The following is a 22,108-nucleotide window of genomic DNA, read 5'->3' as shown; positions in this document are numbered from 1 at the left end:
AACAGATGTTTCATTTTAGTAGATGTGCCGAGTGACTTTTTTAAAAGGTTCAAAGATTCGAAATAAATTAAGAAAATTTAGATCAGAGAGCATTTAAAGCCCACTTTGAATTAACAATGAACGTGATTTAGCAAGTTTTTATTCGATTGAGGAAACTTTTTTGTGTTTAAACTTTAAATTATATTTACAAAACAAATTTTTAACTCGTATTTAGCCTCTTTTAGTTAATATTTTGATAATTTTATAATCGACCTTTATTATTCAGTTTTGTTGTTACTTCATTCAAGCTCGAGATCTTCGATTTCTTATATATTTATTTTTCATCAATATTTCACATTTCAGTGAAATGCATTTTCTAGATATGTTCTACAATAATTACTGCGTCAATACAAAATTTTCTTAAATTAAATGCAATTAAATGCTCCCGAACTGGGCCAGATTGCTACCTCAACATTGCATGTGGAGGTAGAAATCCTCTTCAAACTCCTAAAGAGTTTGTTGTTATTGTAGCAGTGAGTTGAACATTGAGGCTGCGCAGTCCTTGCCGATGAAGTACTCCATCGCGTCAATTCGGTTGGTACAACCGGATCGTCATATGACATTTGTTTGCGTTGTGCCGACCAATAGAATGCGAAAAATTTCGCATTCAACTAATAGACAATTGTCGTGCGAATGAACTTAGTCCTAGGCTTTAACTAGCAAATTTTTCCATTAGGCCTAGTACTGACTTCATTTGCAGCGGAAATGCGAAATCCAACGTACTCTCTCTTCGCCAGAACACAAACAACAACACCCAAGACAACAGCATTGCAACCGAGTTGATTAGTACCCATTTCGTGAGCATTTAATTACATTTGTAATAAATTGAAGTAAAATTTATACTAACGCAGCGACATGTCGCTAGTATTTTACTCATAAAACCCAATACCACTTCTGCGGAATGTGTTCGCATCTTTTTCGTCACCATTTTCTTTTATAATGCGTTTTGACAATTGTTCGTACGTAAAGTCGAAGTCACTACTAGGCTTTATCTAATGGTTCGGTTAGTAAGCCGTTGCTTTAACTGGATGTTGAAAAAAAGTTACCGGAATGAAATTTTTTGAAATCGTTTTCTATAAAAAATACAATAACATTTTTTTTTGAAATTAAAGTTCAGTTTAAAATTCTAATGAGAGTATAACAATTTCCTTTTATTTGAAAACAATATCGAAAAATGCAACAAAGTAAAACGAGATTCGTATAAATTAAGGAGCAGCTAAATTTGTGTTTTATTAAAAAAAATATCCATCTCAAACGGAATCTTTTTACAGCAAAACCTTATTTGTACCATGCGAAGCGATGTTTTCATCTACGCCTATAACGATGAGCACCTAGGGGGAACAATTTTCATCTTAAGGAACTAAAATGTTTTTTTTTTTTCCAAAATCCATACATAACAGGATTTACTTACAGAAGTTTGTGAGAAACAATAAGCCATGACAGTGTGCGTCTTTAAAGCTGTCATCTTATACCTTGTTTATATTATCTATTGATTGTTAAATTTTAAATCGGTATGGTACCAAAAGTAACATACAGTAAAAGAGCCCCATATAAACTGATTTTACATATTACTTTATGATAATCTAGAATACACAGGCCCAACAACTAATGGGTAATTTTTTCAAAATATATCTTCATTAGTTATCTTTATATGTATGATGAAGTTGGAATAAATTGCAATTTATTTAGTTTCAAATTGACGCATCCTTGGTTGGGTGCTGTGTGTTCCATACACTATTATTGACTGTTTGAGTCGCATTTTGGGTCGGTTTTCTTCTGAAAGTTTCCATGTTAAATTTTTTCTATGCCGACTTTGCGATCTTACTTAAATTCCCTTTCGTAAATCGATTTAAAAATCATTGAAAATAATAAAACTACACAACAACCAACAAGGGAAGGAAAATCACATAAAAAAATTTTGCACTTTTTGGCGACAACCCTATGTTAAAATTAGAACACTAAAATTTCTCTACATCTTTGGAGGCAACGATTTTGCTGGGTAGTGTAATATATATGCAAGATTGAATTAGCAGGAAAAAAAATTCTGTAATGATGAATTATTTTAAAATATGTTGAAGTTTAAAAATTGTTAAAGCTTTTACTACTAGTACAGTCATTGTTCATTCGCAACATCTTCTTTGTTCATATAAAGTTCTTTCTTTTCTTGATTTTCTTTGTCTAAATCAAATCTTTGTAATTAAAGCCATTTTAAAGAATGGAACGGCAGGTATATATGATTTGCCATCTGTGGTTGTACCTGTATATTTAATTTAATAAATGGTCTTGTGGTCTTTTTTAAGCATTTAAATTTCGTAGTGAAAAGTTTATTGTTGGGAAGCTTTTTTGCAAGAACTCAAGAGAAATTCTCAACTAAGCCTTACCAACATTTTATGGTATTTCTCAAATATTATTGTTTTTAATTCAAGCTCGAGGTCTTTCTGGTTTTACTCTTTTCTTTATTATTTATATATCGATATTTCGTATTTCAATGAAATGCATTTTCAAGATATGATCTACAACAAATTAAATTGACATAACTATTTCTATTTTTTATTTAACTTACATATCTAAATGAGAAACAAAACACAAACAAAAACTTTATGCCACCGTCTTCAACAGTCGTTGTCTGCTTTGCTACTGTTTTGTAGTTTTTCTCATTGGACCTTGCTCACTCGTTGTACCAACACTCTATAGTTTCATGCGTTTTGTTGTTGTCGTGTTGATGATGTGTAGCGTTTCTAGTGTTAGTCTCTTGTCTTAATTTATCTCGTTATCTATTATTCTTACTCTCTCTAAGTCTGGTTGATGGTGTTCTGTTGCACAGTGTTCTGCTAATGCCGTTTTTTGGTGTGTGTTTCTACTCGTTAATTAAATGTCAAATTTATGCCCTGCCAGTATAGTTTTTAGTTAATTTTGGTGGTTCCGATATATAATTTTTGGCACCCGGTAGTTTCATCTCCATTGCATTTGATCTGGTATACTACATTCGATTTCTTCATATTATCTAATTTCGTCTTTGTGTCAGTAAGACTAACACTAGAAACGCGCTACACATCATAAACACGACAACAACAAAACGCATGAATTACAAAGCAGACACTGAGGGATGCGCGAGCAACTATAGGATGTTGGTACAACGAGTGGACAAACTCCTATAAGAAAAACTACAAAGCAGTAGCAAAGCACACAACGATTGTTGAAGACGATCGCAAAATTTTTGTTTGTTTTGTTTCTCATTTAGATATGTAAGTTAAATAAAAAATAGAAACAGTGATGTCAATAGTTTAAAAATAAATTTAACTTGTTGTAGATCATATCTTGAAAATGCATTTCGTTGAAATGCGAAATATCGATACATAAATAATAAAGAAAAGAGAAAAACCAGAAAGACCTCGAGCTTAAATTAAAAACAACAATGTTGAATAAATAAGGTCGAGTTAAAAATAATCAACGTATTTCTCAAATTTGAAGGGACCTACATATTTTTTCCCCAATTTTGTAGCATAACAAAAAGTCTGCATTATTATAACACACATACACAACAAGCCTTGTGTGGAAGATTCTATGGAAATGTGAAAGTAATAAATATGAGAAGAAGAAAAAAAAAAAATAAAAACAAAATATAAATTACTACTACTACTACTACTTCTAAAGAATATAAATATAAAAATGCATCATGCTTTAGATGTTTAAGAATACTGTTAAAACAATAATTGAAAAAAAAAAACTAAAGAAAAAAAAACTCAAAACAAAATAATTAGTTTAAGGCAAGTTATATTTGTTTTATATATATATGTATGTAAAATATATGCTTTCAATGATTATGTTCAAAGAATATTAATTGTTTTAAATAAAAAAAAATACACACAAACACATACAAAAAAAAAAAAACAAGAAATGCAAATAGAAAAAACCATATGACTCGATTTAATGTTTAATGAATTTATAACTTATTTGTTTTCATTTCTCATGTTTTACATTATTAAAGAAAAACACAACAAAAACAAAAAGAACAAATTTATACTAGAATTTTGAATTTTAATGCTTTATATATATATACATATATTTTTTTGGTAATAACAAAAAGGGGAAGAAAATCAACAAAGAAATGTTGGAAAGCCGCCAACAACTTATAAGAAGCCAGTTAATAATTTTTTTTTTTATTTTTTATAAATAAAATACCCCATTATTATATACTTCAAGTAAAAAAGAAGAAAAAAATTATATCATTAAAGAAAAAACATTTGCCGTAAATGGAGAAGAAAATAAGAAAAACACATACACTAAGTTATAAGCAATAATAAATATATAGGATATACATATAAACACTGTAGGTTTATAGATTTTATTGTAAATTAAAATAGTGTATATTTTATAATCATTTTTATGTTTTATAATTTTTTTTTTTAATTTTATTTTTACCTTTGTATTTTCTGCTGGGGTTAAATCAAATCTCTATGGCTTGTCCTAATTAACCAACACTCTCTTCTCTCCCACTATCGATCGCTCTATCCACTCTAGTGTCTCGTCGTTTAAGGAACAAATTTGTATAGACATAAACATGAATGTGTTGTAAAACAAAAATGAAAAAGAAGAAACTCATTTTATAATTTTAATTTTTTTAAGTACAAGTGGTTGATGTCTTTGAAACTTTAAATAAATAAAAGTGACAGTTTTTTTTGTAGATCAAGCAATTACAAAAACAACAACCACCCACCCACCCACCTCTTCCATACTTGCATTATGCGTATACGTTTTAGTTGTGAAGTCTACTATACTACTCCCACCCTTCCAACAACCACTCTACTCTCTCCTCACCGCCCACCCCTCTTTTTACTACAACTACTGCTATTACTAATGTATACTCGTATTCTCTATACCAATTAACCACACATCGTAATAATGTATTTGTTTAAATTTTTATTTTTTTGTTTACAATTTATGTGAATTTTATTTTTTTACTATAGATTGTTTTTATTATTTAAGTGAATTTATTTTTTTTTAATTTATAATAAAATTTTACAGATTTTAAACGTTATAAATATCGGATTACAATAATACTAAATAAAAAAAGAACATAATGAGAACGTATGTTAAAATAAAGTGAAAAAATTAAAAAAAAAATATCTTAAAAATGTATGCTAGGGAGATATAAAACAAAAAACACACATTTTAATAATAAAAAAACCGAAAATTTAGATCTAAAATTGTAATTATTAAATGAAAAAAGTTTGTATATTAAATAAAAAAGAAAATAATTAAAAATCCAATGTATTTGTTTTATTAAAATAGGTACCTATATTCACAGGGTTAAGTACAGTGATGCCAACAAAGCGTATAAAAAATTGTAAAAAGGTAAAAAAATTAATTTTTTTTAAAAAGAGTAAAAAGCACAAACTTCTAATTTAAAAAAAAAATGGGAAAAAAATAATTGTAACGAAAATATTTGCAATCGTGGCTTAGAATTATGATTGTTCTGGAAGAAGTAAAAAGAACCAACAATATAACGAATATACGAATTGACGTGCTAAAATGGGTCATCATTTCCGAGTGTTTTCACTTTGATCGCCCAGCTGTGAACTTGGTTGACCCAGCAGAATGGCTGAGTTCAAATCCCGGCTAAAACACCGGAAGTATAAATATGATCTCGAGCTGGAAGTTGTTCAAAAAATCACGAAAAGATTTTAATGATCAAAATAAAAAAGCGCAAACAGACAAAACGAAAAAAAAACTTAAGTTATCCCATCATTTCTGCTGTGATAGCTTTTTGCTACCCGAGACAAAAAGCGAAGCAACATTTTAATTTCTATAAAAAAAGGAGTCTAAGTAGTGCATTTTTTTGTTTGGCACTTTTCGGGTTTTTGATGGCCTAAAAAGCAGCAGATATAGTGCGAAAAGCACTAAGTTGGCATCCCTGTTTATGTGGTATACGATACATGCTAATGCTGTAGCCACATTTGTATGTGGGGGTAGCGATTCTCGTCAAGCTCGTTCCGGTCATCGATCGCCGCGTGAACGTTATATCCATTGGTTACTAAAAGACGCCAATAGATCGATCGCCTTATCACATCGAATATTACAGACACTCAGTGTTTAAGCAAGAGCCGTTGCCGTCCGGTCTTACTCTCCCTTCGATACCGCGTCTGCAATTGCAGCTGTGGACTCGCCCGGTTGCTCTCAGCTGAGCTTCTCGTAACGATGATGAACACCAAACAAATTTTAGCTCAGAGTTTCAACTGATGTGGTGCTTATAATCATCTTGTGCCGGGTCCAAATCAGTATGTGTATAAGGCGTCTCTCAAGGCCATGGACTCTAGTACAGTGAGGTCGAAGTGTGTGGAATCCCTGAATAGACTCCAGTTTCACGATATAGTGCTAAAATACATTAGCGGATACGACAGTACCGTATTGGCGCTTACCCCTACTCTGTTGTAATTTCTTGTTATCACACATGTGTCACTTTTTTTTAAAAAACATTTGCTTTACACAACAGGTTAGACAGGCCACCAATTCATGGTGGGCTAGCCATTCAACCTTTATTATTAACAATAAATTGCCAAATGCCACAGAGATATAGATTAGAAGAATAGCAGTTTTCTAAACATAAATTTTTGGTTTTGAAATTTCTTCAAACTTCAAATTTTAACCCCTGACACAAAAAGGGGACGTAAAATTTTGTTTTTACTGGATTCTACTTTCCGTTTACAGTCGACAGACATTCGGTAATCGTTTGCGTGCGTTTTCATTCCGCAAAACAAAACAGTTGACACGTTTTCCTACATTTACGGTATGTTTACGAGAGCATATCCAGCATATCCAGGCCTTGAGGGGGTTTCGAACAAAAGGCTGGTACTATGTTCGTTTTTCCCCCATTTAATACTTATGGTTTTAGCGACTTCTTTTTTGAAATACTTCAAAAATTTTAACGATACAATGATAATTTTGTTAAAGTTTTACTATAAGTAAAGAGGTAATGTCCTTCTGAATGAAATCGGTACATTTGTTTGCTTTAAAATCTATTATCTTAAAAAAGTTATCGCGAAAAGCGAACGTACCAGCCTAAAGGCTGGTAATACGTTTTTTTTTTGGGAAAAATATATAGCTTATTCACCAGTGGTTTGACAAAGTTACCAAATTTGACTTTTTTGGGTTTCTCTGGCCAAAATGATACCATTTACATATACAAATTCATATGGCACCAACCAATTTATCAGCTGCTTACGTACATGTTTACATACAAATGAGAGTGTGTGGACCCCATTCAAATTCATATATGTTGCTGCAATTTCAACCAAAACCCACCCCTTCAAAATTAATAAATAATGAAACACAAAACTATTTAAAAAGAAACGAATTCTGCTTTTATATGTAAAAATTATTAGATTTTGTAGTATTTTTGTTGGTATAAGTTATATAAGCACAATTTTCCAAAAGCCTTTGCCAGCATCTTCCACTTGTATAAAAATAATGTTGTTGTAAAAGCAAGACCAAAAGCACAACACTTTCACTCACAATCGTTGTTACTTCGTACAATAGTTTGTTATGAAAGAAATATTTATTTTAGAAGTATATTTACTTATATTTATATACAAATAGTTTCTTATTTATGCATCCACAAAAAATATTTTTTTCCATCCCGAGTAAGTACATGTGACCAAGATCACTAACACTAACAAACACATAACTACAATTAGGAGTTTGGTGATCGTGTTTATTTCACATAAGAAAACGACTTGTTGCGCAGCAACTGTGATTGGGTCCATATTGACCAACGACACCTGTTGACCACTACTTGTAACTAAAATATAACTGAAAGATGGCGCCTAGTTTTACTAACGACATCTGGCATCCAAAAGCCGTAATTGAAATACAGTTTCTTTACGTATTGTACATGTAATATTGACAACTTTTAACTGAAGTTGCCAATGCCATTGCCAAAAAATGGAATTTTTCGGCAACCACTTTTTTGGAGTTGATCTGTTGTTTTTATAAGTAAAAAAAAACATTTCATTGAAAGGAAATTATTTTCCTTTTTTGCTAATAAAATTGTTCTTTTGTTTATATATTACACATGTGTTGGTGTTTGAAGGATACATCAAGGTTAAAATCGCCACAAATCAACAATTCGTAAAGTTAGAAAAATGGAGTAGCTTACTTTTAGAAGCGTGTAAGTGGATAGTGTAAGAATATTTTAGAGCAAAGGTTTTCACAGGTTGTAGACCAGGAGCAAGCAACAGACTTATTGCGAATTAACTTGGATACAATTCCAAGACCAGAGCTCTTTGGTCTTGAAGAGCAGCTAAAGAAAATCCAATCTAAAATACGAAATGAGACTAAGAAGGTAACATCAATTGAGGCTGGCAGGATATTAATTTTAATGAAAAAAAAGTTAACATGTTCGCCTATGACGCTGAACGTCAGAGTTCGAATCCTGGCGAGATCATCAGAAGAATTTTTCAGAATTTTGCCTCTGCTCCAGGATTCACAGGATTGAAAATGTCATCATATAGCAGAAATCGGAAACAAAGAATGATTGTAAAAAGAGAAGAAGTTTACATCCTCATCCTCGGCGGATCGCTTGGCTAAACCTTATTCAGTGAATCCTGCCCCTGTACCTTAATGGAATGTTCATGGGCAAATTTGCAATTTGTAAACAGTGTTGCCACTCAAGAAAATTATTTCGTGCCAAAATTTAATGAAAACCTACCAAATGTTCTACTAGCCAAAATGCGGTATATGTTTTTATACCCACCACCGACGAATTGGCCATTTAACCATTCCGTTTGGAACACATCAAATTATACATTTCAACGCTACAAAGTACTAGATTGTCTTTATTCGTATATGATCTAGACAGACGGGCGGACATTGTCTGTTTGTTGAAATCACTCTTGAGCCTTAAGGCTGGTTCTACGTTTTTCTTGGGGAAAAATTTCCCAACATCGTACTTTCAGTGGCTTGACAAGTTTACCACATTTGATTTTTTTAGATTTTTCTTTGGCCAAAATATTGTCATTTAAATACAAAAATTTATATGGCACCAATAAATTGATCGGCTGCTTACGTGCATGTGTACGCACAAATGCGAGTGCGTGGACCCTTCTCAAATTACTCAAACTACTGTAACAGTATTTGGACCCTCGACATCCATGGTTTTGTTCTGGACTCTTAACGAATGCACAGGAACAACAAGCAGTAGATTAGTTTTAAATTATCCGCGGCGATTTTTTCAGTAACTAGTATTTTTTTATTGGAAAAACCTACCAAAAATTGTGGCCAGCCTACCAACCCACAAATAAAAAGTAACATTTTTGGTACTACCTTCCAAAAACGGCAATACTGTTTGTAAATCCAGTTTGTACGCGAGCTCTATCGTGTTAAAAAAACGGCGAATTAAAATAAACTTTTACACAATACCCCACCAAAACCCATCAGTAGTTTGGGTGTTACCAAACGAAATCGCGATATGGAAAACCAGTTAAATGCTAATACAAAACAAAAACAAAAAAATAAAATTTTTGTTCTTCAAATTTTATAACTTTAACTTTTTGATTTATTTATTTTAGACTTCCACAAAACCATAATCGGTATCAATTGACAACAGTTGCCATAAGTTATACAAATTTTTATTTTGGTTGCGTTGTCGGGTTTAAGATCACGACCAGCCTTCATCTGATGTTAGGTTAGGTTGCCACTATGGACCTACATCTAAGCCCGTAATCGGCTTGTTGTGCGCTCTAAAAACTAAAACTTAACCTTGAAGAAGAAAGGTTAGGAATTCCGTGACATTATATCTTATCCATTCCACCACTTTCTTAATAACAAGGATCTCTGCTTGATACACACTGCAGTGGTCGGGTAACCTTTTCGATATGACCAGTTCTAGATCTTTAGAGTACACCCCAAAGCCCACCTGGTTGTTTAGTTTGGAACCATCCGTATATTGTAGAAGTCTATGTAACTTCTGTTACCAATCGGTTCTATCAGGACTAGTGGTACAGTAATTTTTATCAAAAAGCAGCTCAGGTAGAGTGTAATCCACACTGCCTGGAACATCGGATATTGTATCAAGGATAACACAGTGTCCGTAGCCGCCGCATGACCAATGAGAAAGCTCCCTTAACCTCACGGCAGTGGTCGCTGCAATTTGGGTAGCCACAATGTCCAGAGGCATAAGATGTATTGGATTGCCCAAAAAGTAATTGCGGATTTTTTAAAAGAAAGTAAATGCATTTTTAATAAAACTTAGAATGAACTTTAATCAAATATACTTTTTTTACACTTTTCTAAAGCAAGGTAAAAGTAACAGCTGATAACTGACAGAAGAAAGAATGCAATTACAGAGTCACAAGCTGTGAAAAAATTTGTCAACGCCGACTATGTGAAAAATCCGCAATTACTTTTTGGGCAACCCATTCGCATTAAATTCAGTGCATCAGATGGTGTCGTCCTCAGTGCGGCTGTGATGCACAACAAGCCATCCTTTGGATCCGGTTAAATATTGAGCAGTAGGTGGATTTTTGAAGCGCCACCAGACCAAAACACCTTATAGCATTGTAGGTCTGACAACTGCAGTATATACCCATGACACGCGGTCTAAATCCCCAATTTTTGCCAATGGCTCTCTTAGGTGTAAAGGACAAGAGTGGCTTTTCTTGCCCTTTACAATATTTTGGATTTGAAGTTAAATTTCGTGTCCAGCAAAACACCCAGGTATTTGGCGCTTTCTGTAAATGGAACATTCTCTCCACCCAAGGAGACAGGTTCCACTGTAGGCAACTTGTATCACCTGCTGAAAAGAACATATGTCTTGCACGGATTTACACACACTTTGCTGTTGCACGTAGAGCTTCCTGAAGTATATCTCTTAGAGTGCTGGAAACTATCCCTTAACCGCAATTTCAACGTCATCAGCATACGCGACCAATTTTACGCCTTTTTCTTCCAGAGACAATAATATATTGTTAATGGGTATATATGCCAAATGTTAAAAAATTTATTGTTTTTAACAAAAAGTTTTATTTAAACATAGAAATAACATTTAAAATTTTTGCCATACACGTAAAACACGTAAAAGTATCATCTATACACCGCCCAACAAATTTACTACACGATTCTTATAGCGCTTCGATATATCCTGCTCAATTTTAGTTTGTAAATTTTTCGTTTGTGCCACCAATTCCTCGAGCACAGGATTAAGAGCGAGTCGTTGCTCTTTTAATTCAACAGAACGATCCTTAAGAACTTGTTTGGTGAGTCTTATTTTCTCTACTGCCTTTATCATTTGTTTCAGTTTTGAAGCCAAAAGATCTGCGTATTTTGGCGAATGTTTTAATTGGAAAAGATGGCGAGTTTGTTCATTGCTAATTTCCGACAGAATGGCTTCAACATTTGAGAGCATTTTTTTAAGGGATTCCTCATCGTGAGTAGAAATTGATTCCATGAGAGAAAACATAACATTGCTGTTAGCATTTACTTGTCTTAGTTCATAGCAACGCATACGAAGGAATGCTTCGAGTTCATACAGCTCATCAGTAAAACGTTCCCGGTAATTGGGAGAATCGAGAATGGTGTAGGCCTGATCCCCCTTAGCTACACCACCATCCATGCCAGCACCTTCGACCACAATTCCATATTCTTCAATTGGAATATCGAAATTAACCTCCACGTTTTCGGTTGGAGAACTTTCGATACCCCAATCAATGTCACCACCCTCGCCGGTGTCACCAAAATCAATAGTTTCCCCGCCACTCTCAAGGTTAAGTTCACCGAAATCGATCATTTCTCCAGAGATGGTGGAAGAAGCACCGCCATTATCATCACCAAAATCAATTTCATTGTCGTTACTCTTCGCTTCGTGTTCTTGGCTCAAGTTAAGTTTTATTGGCGGTTCTTCTACGGAGAGTGGAGCCTCTTTGTGTATGTATTGATAAACAGTGGTATTACCCAACTCCATGAGATGTCTGGTAATGGGCAAACATTGTTGCTTCGTTTGTCCGCTGGTCGTGGCATACAAATCCAATGCTTGATCTAAAGTGCCAACTTTCTTTATACTCTTGGCATAAATATCAGGCAAACCCAATAGTACTTGGGTAAATTCCTCCCTAAGGTTTTCTCCTTTCACCCCAATTTGCTGTAGCAAGGCAGCATGTTCATTCAAAAGTTGCGCCTCCGGTTTAGCCAAATCAATGCTGCGCTTAAGGCTTTCATCACTTTGCTGCTCCAGCTTTGTCATTTGTTTGCGAACATTTGGCACCTCATAGTTGACATTACGCACATAAATCTGAGCTGTCTCTGCCAAATAGATGTTGTCCTTCTCATAAAGGCGCACAATCTCTTGCCAATCCTTCATGCGCTTACTGCCATAACTACCGAAAAGACCCTTGGTATCCTTTTCAGTTTGTTTTAGAATTTCTATGATTTCCTTACAATGATAATAGTTGATGTCTGAAAGCAAGCAGGGTTTGGATTAGTATTTTACTGATTTTTGTTTTGGCATTTTACTTGTTCCCTTTAAAAGTTCAATAAGTTTCTCGTGTGATGGCATGTCCATGAGAGCAGAAGTAATCTTCGAACGAATATCTTTCAGATTGGCCTGAATGTTTTTGGGCACAATTCGCCTGCTAACCAGCCAATCTTGCAATTTAAGAGTATGGATATCAATAGGTATATCGGCCTCCTGTCATAATTTTTTTTTATTTTAGTTAAAAAAGTTTTTTAAAAAGGCATTAAAACTCACATTCATTTTGCTTTAGTATTAAAAAAAACGTCCACGCAAACAGTTGTCTAGTTTTCCATTGTCAATATTTTGAGTCTTCTTCTTATTGGCGTCAACATATGATTGATGGTTTCATAGTTGCCATGCTGTTATTTGGTTTAAAGAAAATGCATTTGTTGCAGCATGACGAAACAAAGGTGGTCTCAATTGTACAATAACCACAAAAAGTATGATGCAGTCCGCTATTTCGCTATTGAGCTGATCGACGGTTTGTTAACACACACAAGGAAATTTGTGTGCGTGCGTACATGAGCAGAGAATATGCGAGAAAGAAGATGACAACAAAGAGAATGAAAACAAAGGTGGAGTTGATGATCGTTCGCCCTGCAGAAGATGTGAATGGAAACAAACTTAGAGCAAAGGGAGGGTTCGACTTTGAAGGCTCTATTGCCATAGCCGGTGACTCCCGCTACACGTTCAAGATGGAAAAGGAAGATTTTTCTTTGCGCTCCAGTGGCCTGTGTTGTCATTTTTCCCATCATGGCGCTCTTCCCAGCCAGAATTTCCGTTGATGGGCCAAAAGACAACACAAAACTAACTGTCCTACTGCCATTCTATTATATCTAAGCAGCTGACTATGTTCGACAAATGTCCGCTAGATGTCGCTTGGAGAGACAATGAGGCACACGCGACAAAATTGCACATAGTAACATTCTGAGCTTAAATTTTCTGTGTGTTTGATTTTTTTGGTTTTATAAAGGATGAACTTATAAAAGTGAGGTCATGCGAACAGATGTGTACATTTTTTTTTATTTTTGTTTTGGAATAAATCTTAATGTCGAATGCTTGTTAACGATGAAATGAATGAAAATTCAAATATAAAATGCATTTGAAGAAGATAAGTTGTAAAACGACGATCACCTTGATTACAAGGTTTAGAAATACCCACTATGACATTTGAATTTACGGCATTTGCCATGCCGTAACAATTAAATGTGGTCTCATTTGTACAACAAACACAAATCATATGGTGCAATCCGCTATCTTGTAATCAAGCTGATCGATGTTTTGCCAACACACATAAAGAATTTGTGTGCGTGTGAGCATACGTGTGCGTACATGAGCAGAGAATATGCGAGAAAGAAGATAACAACAAAGAGAATGTGAACAAAAATCTGATATCCTAATACCGTCAAACCTGTTCGCGTAGGTCCACCTTTTTAAATCCGCCTTGGGCATTTGCCAATCAAGGTAGTTTCGTTGGGGATAGATTTTTGTTGTTGTGCTAATGACGATATCTCTTAATTGTGCCATTGTATTAATATTGCGTTACATACTACGTTACGATTGCAGTAATTTCAACATACAACATATGTATTTTCATCGAAGTCTGGAATCTACATAGCAATGTCGAAATAACACAAAACAAGGATCTTTAAGAAAATGGACCACTGTGTAGTGGAGGAAGTGGACGATGTGGTAGAAGAGGCGCATTTGCTGACACAACTAAGAACTAGACACAAAATTCGTAAGAATTTATTATACAATGTAAAAAATTCAGGTCGTCCCATAACTCGCATAAATATTATTCTTCTAGAAAAGTATATCTTAAGATCTGATGTTTTGGAGCTGAAACCGAGAACGCGACGTCAAGGCAAATGTGTGGGAGCAGCTCTAGAAGTTGTCAACTATCAAATGGTGGCCAACATGGTTCTTCCAGAGACACCAAAGGAGTACAACTATATTAGTAACATCATATGGTTTCACTTAGCCCATCATATAGCTCCAGAAGATGTTCAGAGGTTTGCCATGATTTGTATTCAAAGTGCAAATTGTGTAAGATATGCAAGTTTCTGGCGTCATCTATATCGAAAACACTGCCTAAGATCTTTGCAGTTACCGAAACATTTGCAAGCTCAGCAAATTACCAATCGTGATGTACATTCCTTAAGACCTTTGGTTATAGAAGCTCTATTCCATTGCCATCCACCATTGAGTAATCGTTTAAAATCTAATTTTCCTTTGGAAACATTGGTGGGAAAGTCATATGTATCCTCATGGCATCTAATGGATCAGCAGTGTATTTGGATTATGTGCTACAAATTTCAACACCATACTTTGAAACATAAATCTGAAGCAGTTCGTTTGGAAAAGCAAGATCATGTCGATGTCGTGGAAGATTGGGAATCGTTGGCTAATGAAGATGATAACGTTGTAAATAGAAAAACATTGAGAAAAGATTATACAAACGAAGGAGCCAGTCTCTTAGTTATATGGTGTGATCGTTTTATACCATTTCCTACGGACTACCTTTATACGAGTTCATCGTTTGCGTTTCGATTGAAAGCCGCACGAGAGCTTTTGTCTAACGATATGAGATCAATTAATTTGGAAATGGATTTAGTTTCATTGACTGGAGATCAAATCATCACTTGGAAATATAAGCAAATAAAAAAATATAAAGTGTTACCTTGGTGGCATACTGATTTTAGAGAATTTAATAAATAATACAAACCGAAAACACCAATGTTTTGGAGAATCATTGTAGAACAGAAAAAAGAGAAGCATGTAAGTTCTGCCTAGAAGACAATTCTCGTCGAAAATTTATATTTTCGATTTTTTTTGAGAAAAATTTTTTTTTGTCGGAATAAAGTTTAAGTTTTAATTTCGATGATCTTACCCAGGCCTTGACCAGGCTTACGATGAATAGTCAAATCGAATAGCCTAATTTTGATGTAGGCGTATATTTTTGTAAATATTTCGGAAGAATAACCGCATTAAAAATTAGGCCTATTGAAAAGGGAAGTGAGAAGTTTGCCACTGTGCCTTAATGGAAGGTTAGGTTAGGTAAGAGTGGCAGTCCTTTAAAGACTCACTTAGACAATTTTTAGTCTATTGTGATACCACAGTAGCGACAGACCAAGGCTTCTGGTGGGAATCGAACCCAAGACCTCTGCACTGGTAATCCAAGCATGCTCCTTAGTGGAATGTTCATGGGCAAATTTGCGTTTCCATAGAGACAGTTTAAAATTGATATTATTTTAAAGCATTTAATGTCGAGAATGAAAAGGAATCACACGAAAACAAAACTTAAAGAGTTCGCAAATCACTTGTCCCTCGATCAAGAAATAAGGAACCAAATTTATCACATTGTAATAGATGGAAGGCATTCATACAGCTTATTTGATGGACGATCAACTCAAGGAGCAAACATAGATTCGGATCATTACCTTGTTGCAGCAAAGGTTCGCACCCGCTAGAGCATGGCGAGAAAAGTACGACATATGACGGAAGCTGGACATTGAAAATCTGCAAACACAGCAGTTGGCAACCACATGCCTCATTCGACTTTCCAACTGCTTGATGAAAACACTCCTTGTCCCGATAATATAAAGACGCAGTGGCAAACCATTGTTCACTCCATGCAAAATGCCTCGAAATACTTGGGTGGTGCCAGAAGCTTCCTCCAAGAAACCAATGGCACAACCAAGAGTGTCGAAATGGATTTAGTGTCGAAAAGCTACTAAAGCTAAAAATGCGGCATACAGAGCAACACTGCAATCAGTAGCAACGCGCCAGATCAAGGAGAGGTATCGGGAGAAACGGAGACAGGAAAAACGTCTATTCTGAGAAAGAAAAGAGAATGGAAAGACATGAGTGAAAGCGAATCGAGACGCACAGGATTCAGAATGAGGTTCGGAAATTTTACTGTACGATCAAACCGATGGCTTTGGAACCGGCACATTCTCTGGTTGTTGTTGTAGCTACATGTGGAGGTGGCGACCATCGTCGAGCTCCTGTAGGTGAGCAAGCTGGATCCGGTCCAAAGGACCGACCGCCGCAGGAAAAATGTGGCCATAGGTTATTTTAAGGCACCAATAACTCGGCTTGTCATATCGAGCATCATAGGCACTCAGTGTTTGTGCATGAGCCGGTGCCGCCCGGCCTCTCACTGAGACTCTCCGCTCGATACCGCTGATTGTCCGCGACTGCCGTTGCAGTTACTCTGTATGGAGCAGCTAAGCTTCTCGTGATAGCAATGAAAACCACACCGATCAGACCTCACTGTTCCAGCCTGTGAGATGCTCACAGCCAACCCGTGCCGGGAAGGAAATCTGGTAATATATGTATATAGTAGATAGTGTACCGAGCATTTCTCAGCTGCTCGTAAGCGGCTACGAGAAAACATTGAAAAACAACAAGGTAGCAGGAACCGATGGATTGGCAGCTGAAGACCGTAGACGACGCTTGTTTGCTTGATCTCCTTTGTGCGATCTAGCTAGAAGAACACATAACCGACGATAGGAATCTCATCATACTATGCCCCGTACACAAGACAGCAGAAAAGACAGGATGAGCCAATTACAGAAAAATAGGTCTCCTTCCCATCGCATACAAGATACTCTCAAGTGTACTATGCGAAAGAATTAAACCTATAGTCAACGATAATTGGGCATATCTATGCGCCTGGAAAAGACCCGAGAATAACAAGTCAACCCTTACCACTTCTTCTTCATAGACTCCAAACCGTTTTTGACAGATCTTACATACAAAGGTATTTCAAGGCATGTCTGAGTGTAGTATCCCTGCGAAATCGATAAGACTCTGCAGGATCACAGTTGTTGATGCATGTCCCACGATAAGAATAGGAAAGAACCCCTCTGGGTCAGTTCAATACCAAACGAGGTTTTCGACAGGCTTATCGTGTGATCTCTTTAATATTTTGTGGAGAAGGTTGTACGAGACGCACACTACCCACAAGATATTATAAGTCGGAAACCAGAAGCATCCTTTGAAAATATCGAAAGAGAGGCAGTAAAAGTGGGTCTGGTAGTAAATGAAGATAAGACAAAGTGGATGGTATCAATTCTCGGAACGCCCTGTATACCCGCGCAAACAAATCAAGTTGGAATTAATAATTTTAAGATAGTCAGCAATTTCATGTAGTGCCCTGGAGACACCGTGAACGAAACGAATCATATCAGTGTTGTAATAAAACTGGCAAACAGACCAAAATTCCTCTATAAAAGACACTGATGCTACAACCCGTTTGGTTATATGACTCCGAATCATGAGTACTTGTGAAAGAAGTTGCCCCAAAAGTACTACCCAAAAATAAAATTGGACCGATTGGGGCAATATGGGATTCATATGAAAGGTATTCAAGAGTACAGTACAAATTTCATAATAAAAGTTGGGTGCAAGTACCTGGGGGCCGCCCCAGCCCCAAAACTCCTTTCAAGATCATGACAATACGGGACTCAAATGAAAGGTATTCGGGAGTAGATTACGAATATGGTCAGGAAGTAGGAATAGGCTTTATAATATATTGATAACGGAAGGGGGTGGACCATCCACCGTTACCCCAAAAACACAACCCAAAATCAAAAGTGGGCCGATAAGGACAATATGGGTGCCAAATGAAAAGTACGCGGGAGCAGATAACGAATCTGGCATACAAATTCATGTCGAAGTATAGGGGCCACCCCCACAAAAACGCCCAAAATGGGCACATTAGCCAATCATGGATATATGGGACTCGGTTTGTTTGTTCTGTATTGACTGAAAAACGGCAGAACCGATTTTCTCGAAATGTTCGCATATTGTGCAGGTTAGTCTGGAAGGAAACATAGGATATATAATTTTCCGGTATTGGAGGGGGGACGGACCCGGTTGCCAAAAACACAACCCAAACTCAAAAGTGGACCGATCGGGAAATGAAAATTTGAATCTAAGTACCCATCCGGCCGCCCCAACCCCAAAACTCCCCCAGGCAGACATTTTGGTCTTTCATTTCAATATGGGGCTCAAATGAAAGGTATTCGGGAGTACATTTCGAATCTGGCATACAAAATCAGATCGAAGTACAGAGGTCAGGCCAACCCTCAAAAACGCTATTAGACCCATTATGACCATATGATACTTGGCTGAACCGATTTTCTTAAAATTTTCATAGATTGTGTACGTTTGTCTGGAAGGAAACAAAGGCTATATAATTTGTAGATATCGGGTGGAGGCGGACCCTCCCTCTGAAAACGAAAATGGTATCAAAATTTGGGTCCAAGTACGCAGCGAGTGCACAGTGCGACACCTCTTTGGGAAACATTTTTAAATGACCATGCATGGCATTGTACCTCGCAAATGTCGCCAACATTAAGAGGGGATAAACACCGCTTTGTCCGATGTTCTCGCCAGGATTCGAGACTACAATGGCACGAATTTGACATCCGCATTCAGGGCTAATCGGTTGTGCAAGTTTGCATAGCTGTTTTATGAAAAGCACCCGCTACATAAAAATACATAAGCTAACACCAAAATGGATCAAAAAGGCAGAGGTAAGTAAAAAATATACATATTGTTTATTGGTAATTATTAAATGTGTTTCATTTGTATTTACTTTTAATGAAGATTCGTGGCAGCTACTAGTGTTCAGGTACAGAAAACTCGACAAATGAAGTTGTAATTTTACCTCAAGTCGGGTGTTAGAAGGTAAGTGCAAAATTTGCGGAATTATTTGGAAAGTCTTGAAAAATTAAAACATTCTATCCTTCCAGATACCAAGAAAGAATTACCGGAGAGCTCCGATGAAACCAACACCGTTCTTTTGGATTTGTTAAGGAGGGAAGATGCTGCCATGGGATTGAGTGGGTCGAGCTGGGCAGTTAAACAAGCGATGCACAGTGCAAATTAGTCTGCCAATTGTGAACGGATACAGATATCTTCAATGATAAAAAAGTGTCCGTAGCCACCACATGACCAAATAGAAAACCTCACATCAGTGGTCGTAGCAATTTATCTAGGCGCAATATCCAAAAACATTAGATGGTTAGTCCAAGGCATCTTTGTCAGCACAACAAGTTTACTTTTGTATACGGTGATAACATGTAAAGCAGTTGTTGTCCTATGTAGTCTTCGAAATGCATGCTGATGCTCGGCCAATGGAAATTGTCCAACGAGAGGAGCGGGAGGAGCAGCCTCTCATGTGTCTTGGCTACTGATGAGAAATGGGAGATCGGTCTGTACGACATCCCCTTGCTCTTGTCCTTTTCAGGTTTCAGTAGCGAGTTCAGACTGCCCATCTTTCAAACATCGGGTATTATAGGCTGAGGACAGTTGTAAGGTAATCGACTCCAGGCAGATCCAGCTTCTTCAGCATCAGTATAGAGATTCTGTCTGTAACTAGCGCCTTGCGCGACTTGGTGCCACGGATGACATTCGTAGCTTCGTGGATGGTTATTGTTGTAGCAGTGTGTTTTACATTGAAAGACTCCATCGGGCCAATGCGGTACGTAGTACCGGCTGCCATGGAATTTGTGATGACTGTCCAGCGGCACGGAGATCAGGGATATACGAATGGCTCCCCTTCTAGCCTTTTCACTCTCGGGTCAATAAATTGAGCATTTTTTATTTAAAAAAAATTGTTTCCAAGCAAGCAAATAAAAAACCAACCAAAACAAAAATCCGTTGTTTTTCTGCAAATTCTCACTGGAAGTCGTTTGCGTACTTTTGCTTGCAAATTTTTTAAAGACAGTAAATAGCTCTTATACTCCTGCAAATTTTTACTGGAAAAGTACGCGAACGGACCTATTGTATGGTTTATGTTTTGAATTTTAACTGAAGTTTGCATGCGTTACGTTTTAATTTACACGTTGCCATTCCGCTTTCAATGATGACCCAGGGTATTTCACAATATTACGATAGACAAATTGACATTTTTCTCCATACAATATAAATCCTTTTTTTGGGCTAATAAAAGCAGGCTTATTATCTCCTGCAAAAATATATCATAGGATCTCATATTTTGGAGCTAAAAGCGAAAACTCAAGGTCAAATGTATAAGAGCAGCAGTCAACAACTATTAACGGATGGCAAACATGATCCTACCACAGACCCCAAAGGGGGAGTACAACTATATTAGTAACGACATATGGTTTCACTTGACCAATTACATAGCTCCAAAAGATGTTCAAACGTTTGCAATGATTTGTAAACAAAGTGCGGATTGTGTAAAATCTCTGCATTTCTGGCGTCAACTCTACCGAAAATACTGCCTAACTTCTTCGAAACTACCAAAACATTTGCAAGCCCATCAAATTGCGAACTGTGATGTGAATTCCTTAAGGACTTTGGTTATAGAAGCTCTATTCTATTGTCATCAACCACTGAGTAATCATTTAAAATCAAATTTTGCATTGGAAGCATTGTTGGGAAAGTCATGTGTGTCCTCATGGCAACTAAGAGATCAGCAGTGTACTTGGATAATGTGCTACAAATTCCAAGGTCATATGAGAAAACCTAAACACAATCCACATCACTTTGAAAAGCAAGATCGTGTTGAAGTTGTGGATGATTGGGAATCTTTGGCAAATAGCGATGATGATGATGACGGTGGTGGTTACGTTGTAAATAGCAAAAAGTTAAAAACAGAGTATACAAACGAAGCAGCTAGTCTCTTAGTTATATGGTGTGATCGCTTTATACCATTTCCTTCTGACTACCTTAATACGAATTCCTCATCTGCCTTACGATTGAAAGCAGTACGAGAGCTTTTGTCTACCGATATGAGATCAATTAATTTGGAGATGGATTTAGCTTCCTTGACTGGCGACCAAAGTATCACTTGGAAGTATAAGCAAATAAAAAAATATAAAGTATTACCTTGGTGGCATAGCGACTTTAGAAAATTTAATAAATAGTGCGAACAAAAACACAATTTACGAGTTTTATTGTCACAAGACTTAAAGAATTAACGATAAATAGCCAAATAATCACATCAGGCAATTTGCCTTGCGGCAATTTTCAGTTTTTGGGAATAGAAGGAAAGAGTATGTTACCAATGAATAAAACTTCAGACTTATGGTTTTGGTATGGAGCTCACTTATGTGAAATCGGTGTAGGGCATGCGGGAAAGATGATGAGTGGGGACACAATGCCAGACATGAACCAAATAAGGGGCGTGGCATAGAAAACAATTAAGGATTTATCAAGTAGCACGGAATTTCTAGCTTAGATTTTCTTTTTCGAGGTTACTTTTTCTATGTTTAGAGCGCACAACAAGCCCATTAGTGGCCTAGGTGTATGTTCATAGTGATATGGAGCGGATTAATAACCGCACCCTCTTTTCAACCTAACCTCACGTATGGTTTTGATACAGGCAAACGTTCTGCTAGGAATGAGGTAGGTAGATAGTAGGAGTCAGTTTTATTCAAAACTTTTGCAATACTTTAGTTGTAGCGATGAGTAAAAATCTGAACCCATATCAATGTAGTTATTGAAACCATTGAGAACGATATCATTAAAATTTGCTATAAGTCCTTGGTGGCACTAAACTGATTGGAGACTTAGCAGCGG

At 36.3% G+C, this 22,108-nt stretch overlaps 3 protein-coding genes across 3 annotated transcripts; 2 read left to right on the top strand and 1 right to left on the bottom strand.

Annotated features, from left to right (window-relative positions):
• Nucleotides 1-11,109: 11,109 nt before the first annotated feature.
• On the bottom strand, nt 11,110-12,886 carry LOC106092530 (CDK5RAP3-like protein). The gene is made up of 3 exons (XM_013259409.2): nt 12,779-12,886; nt 12,544-12,718; nt 11,110-12,486 (listed from the first exon to the last, which is right to left on the bottom strand). Exons 1-3 carry the CDS (start codon nt 12,782-12,784, stop codon nt 11,123-11,125), a joined length of 1,545 nt encoding a protein of 514 aa, XP_013114863.2. The 5' UTR covers nt 12,785-12,886; the 3' UTR covers nt 11,110-11,122.
• A 1,236-nt stretch (nt 12,887-14,122) lies between these two features.
• On the top strand, nt 14,123-15,278 carry LOC106092531 (uncharacterized). The gene is made up of 2 exons (XM_013259410.2): nt 14,123-14,285; nt 14,355-15,278. Exons 1-2 carry the CDS (start codon nt 14,201-14,203, stop codon nt 15,263-15,265), a joined length of 996 nt encoding a protein of 331 aa, XP_013114864.2. The 5' UTR covers nt 14,123-14,200; the 3' UTR covers nt 15,266-15,278.
• Nucleotides 15,279-20,433: 5,155 nt separating this feature from the next.
• On the top strand, nt 20,434-21,470 carry LOC106093670 (uncharacterized). Its single transcript, XM_013260783.2, has one exon. It carries the CDS (start codon nt 20,623-20,625, stop codon nt 21,451-21,453), a length of 831 nt encoding a protein of 276 aa, XP_013116237.1. The 5' UTR covers nt 20,434-20,622; the 3' UTR covers nt 21,454-21,470.
• Nucleotides 21,471-22,108: the final 638 nt, after the last annotated feature.

This window comes from Stomoxys calcitrans, chromosome 5 (genome assembly GCF_963082655.1).
Source record: "Stomoxys calcitrans chromosome 5, idStoCalc2.1, whole genome shotgun sequence".
NCBI classification, from domain to species: Eukaryota; Metazoa; Arthropoda; class Insecta; order Diptera; family Muscidae; genus Stomoxys; species Stomoxys calcitrans.
Note: the sequence above shows the minus strand (reverse complement) of the source record. Positions and strands in the feature narration are given on the sequence as shown.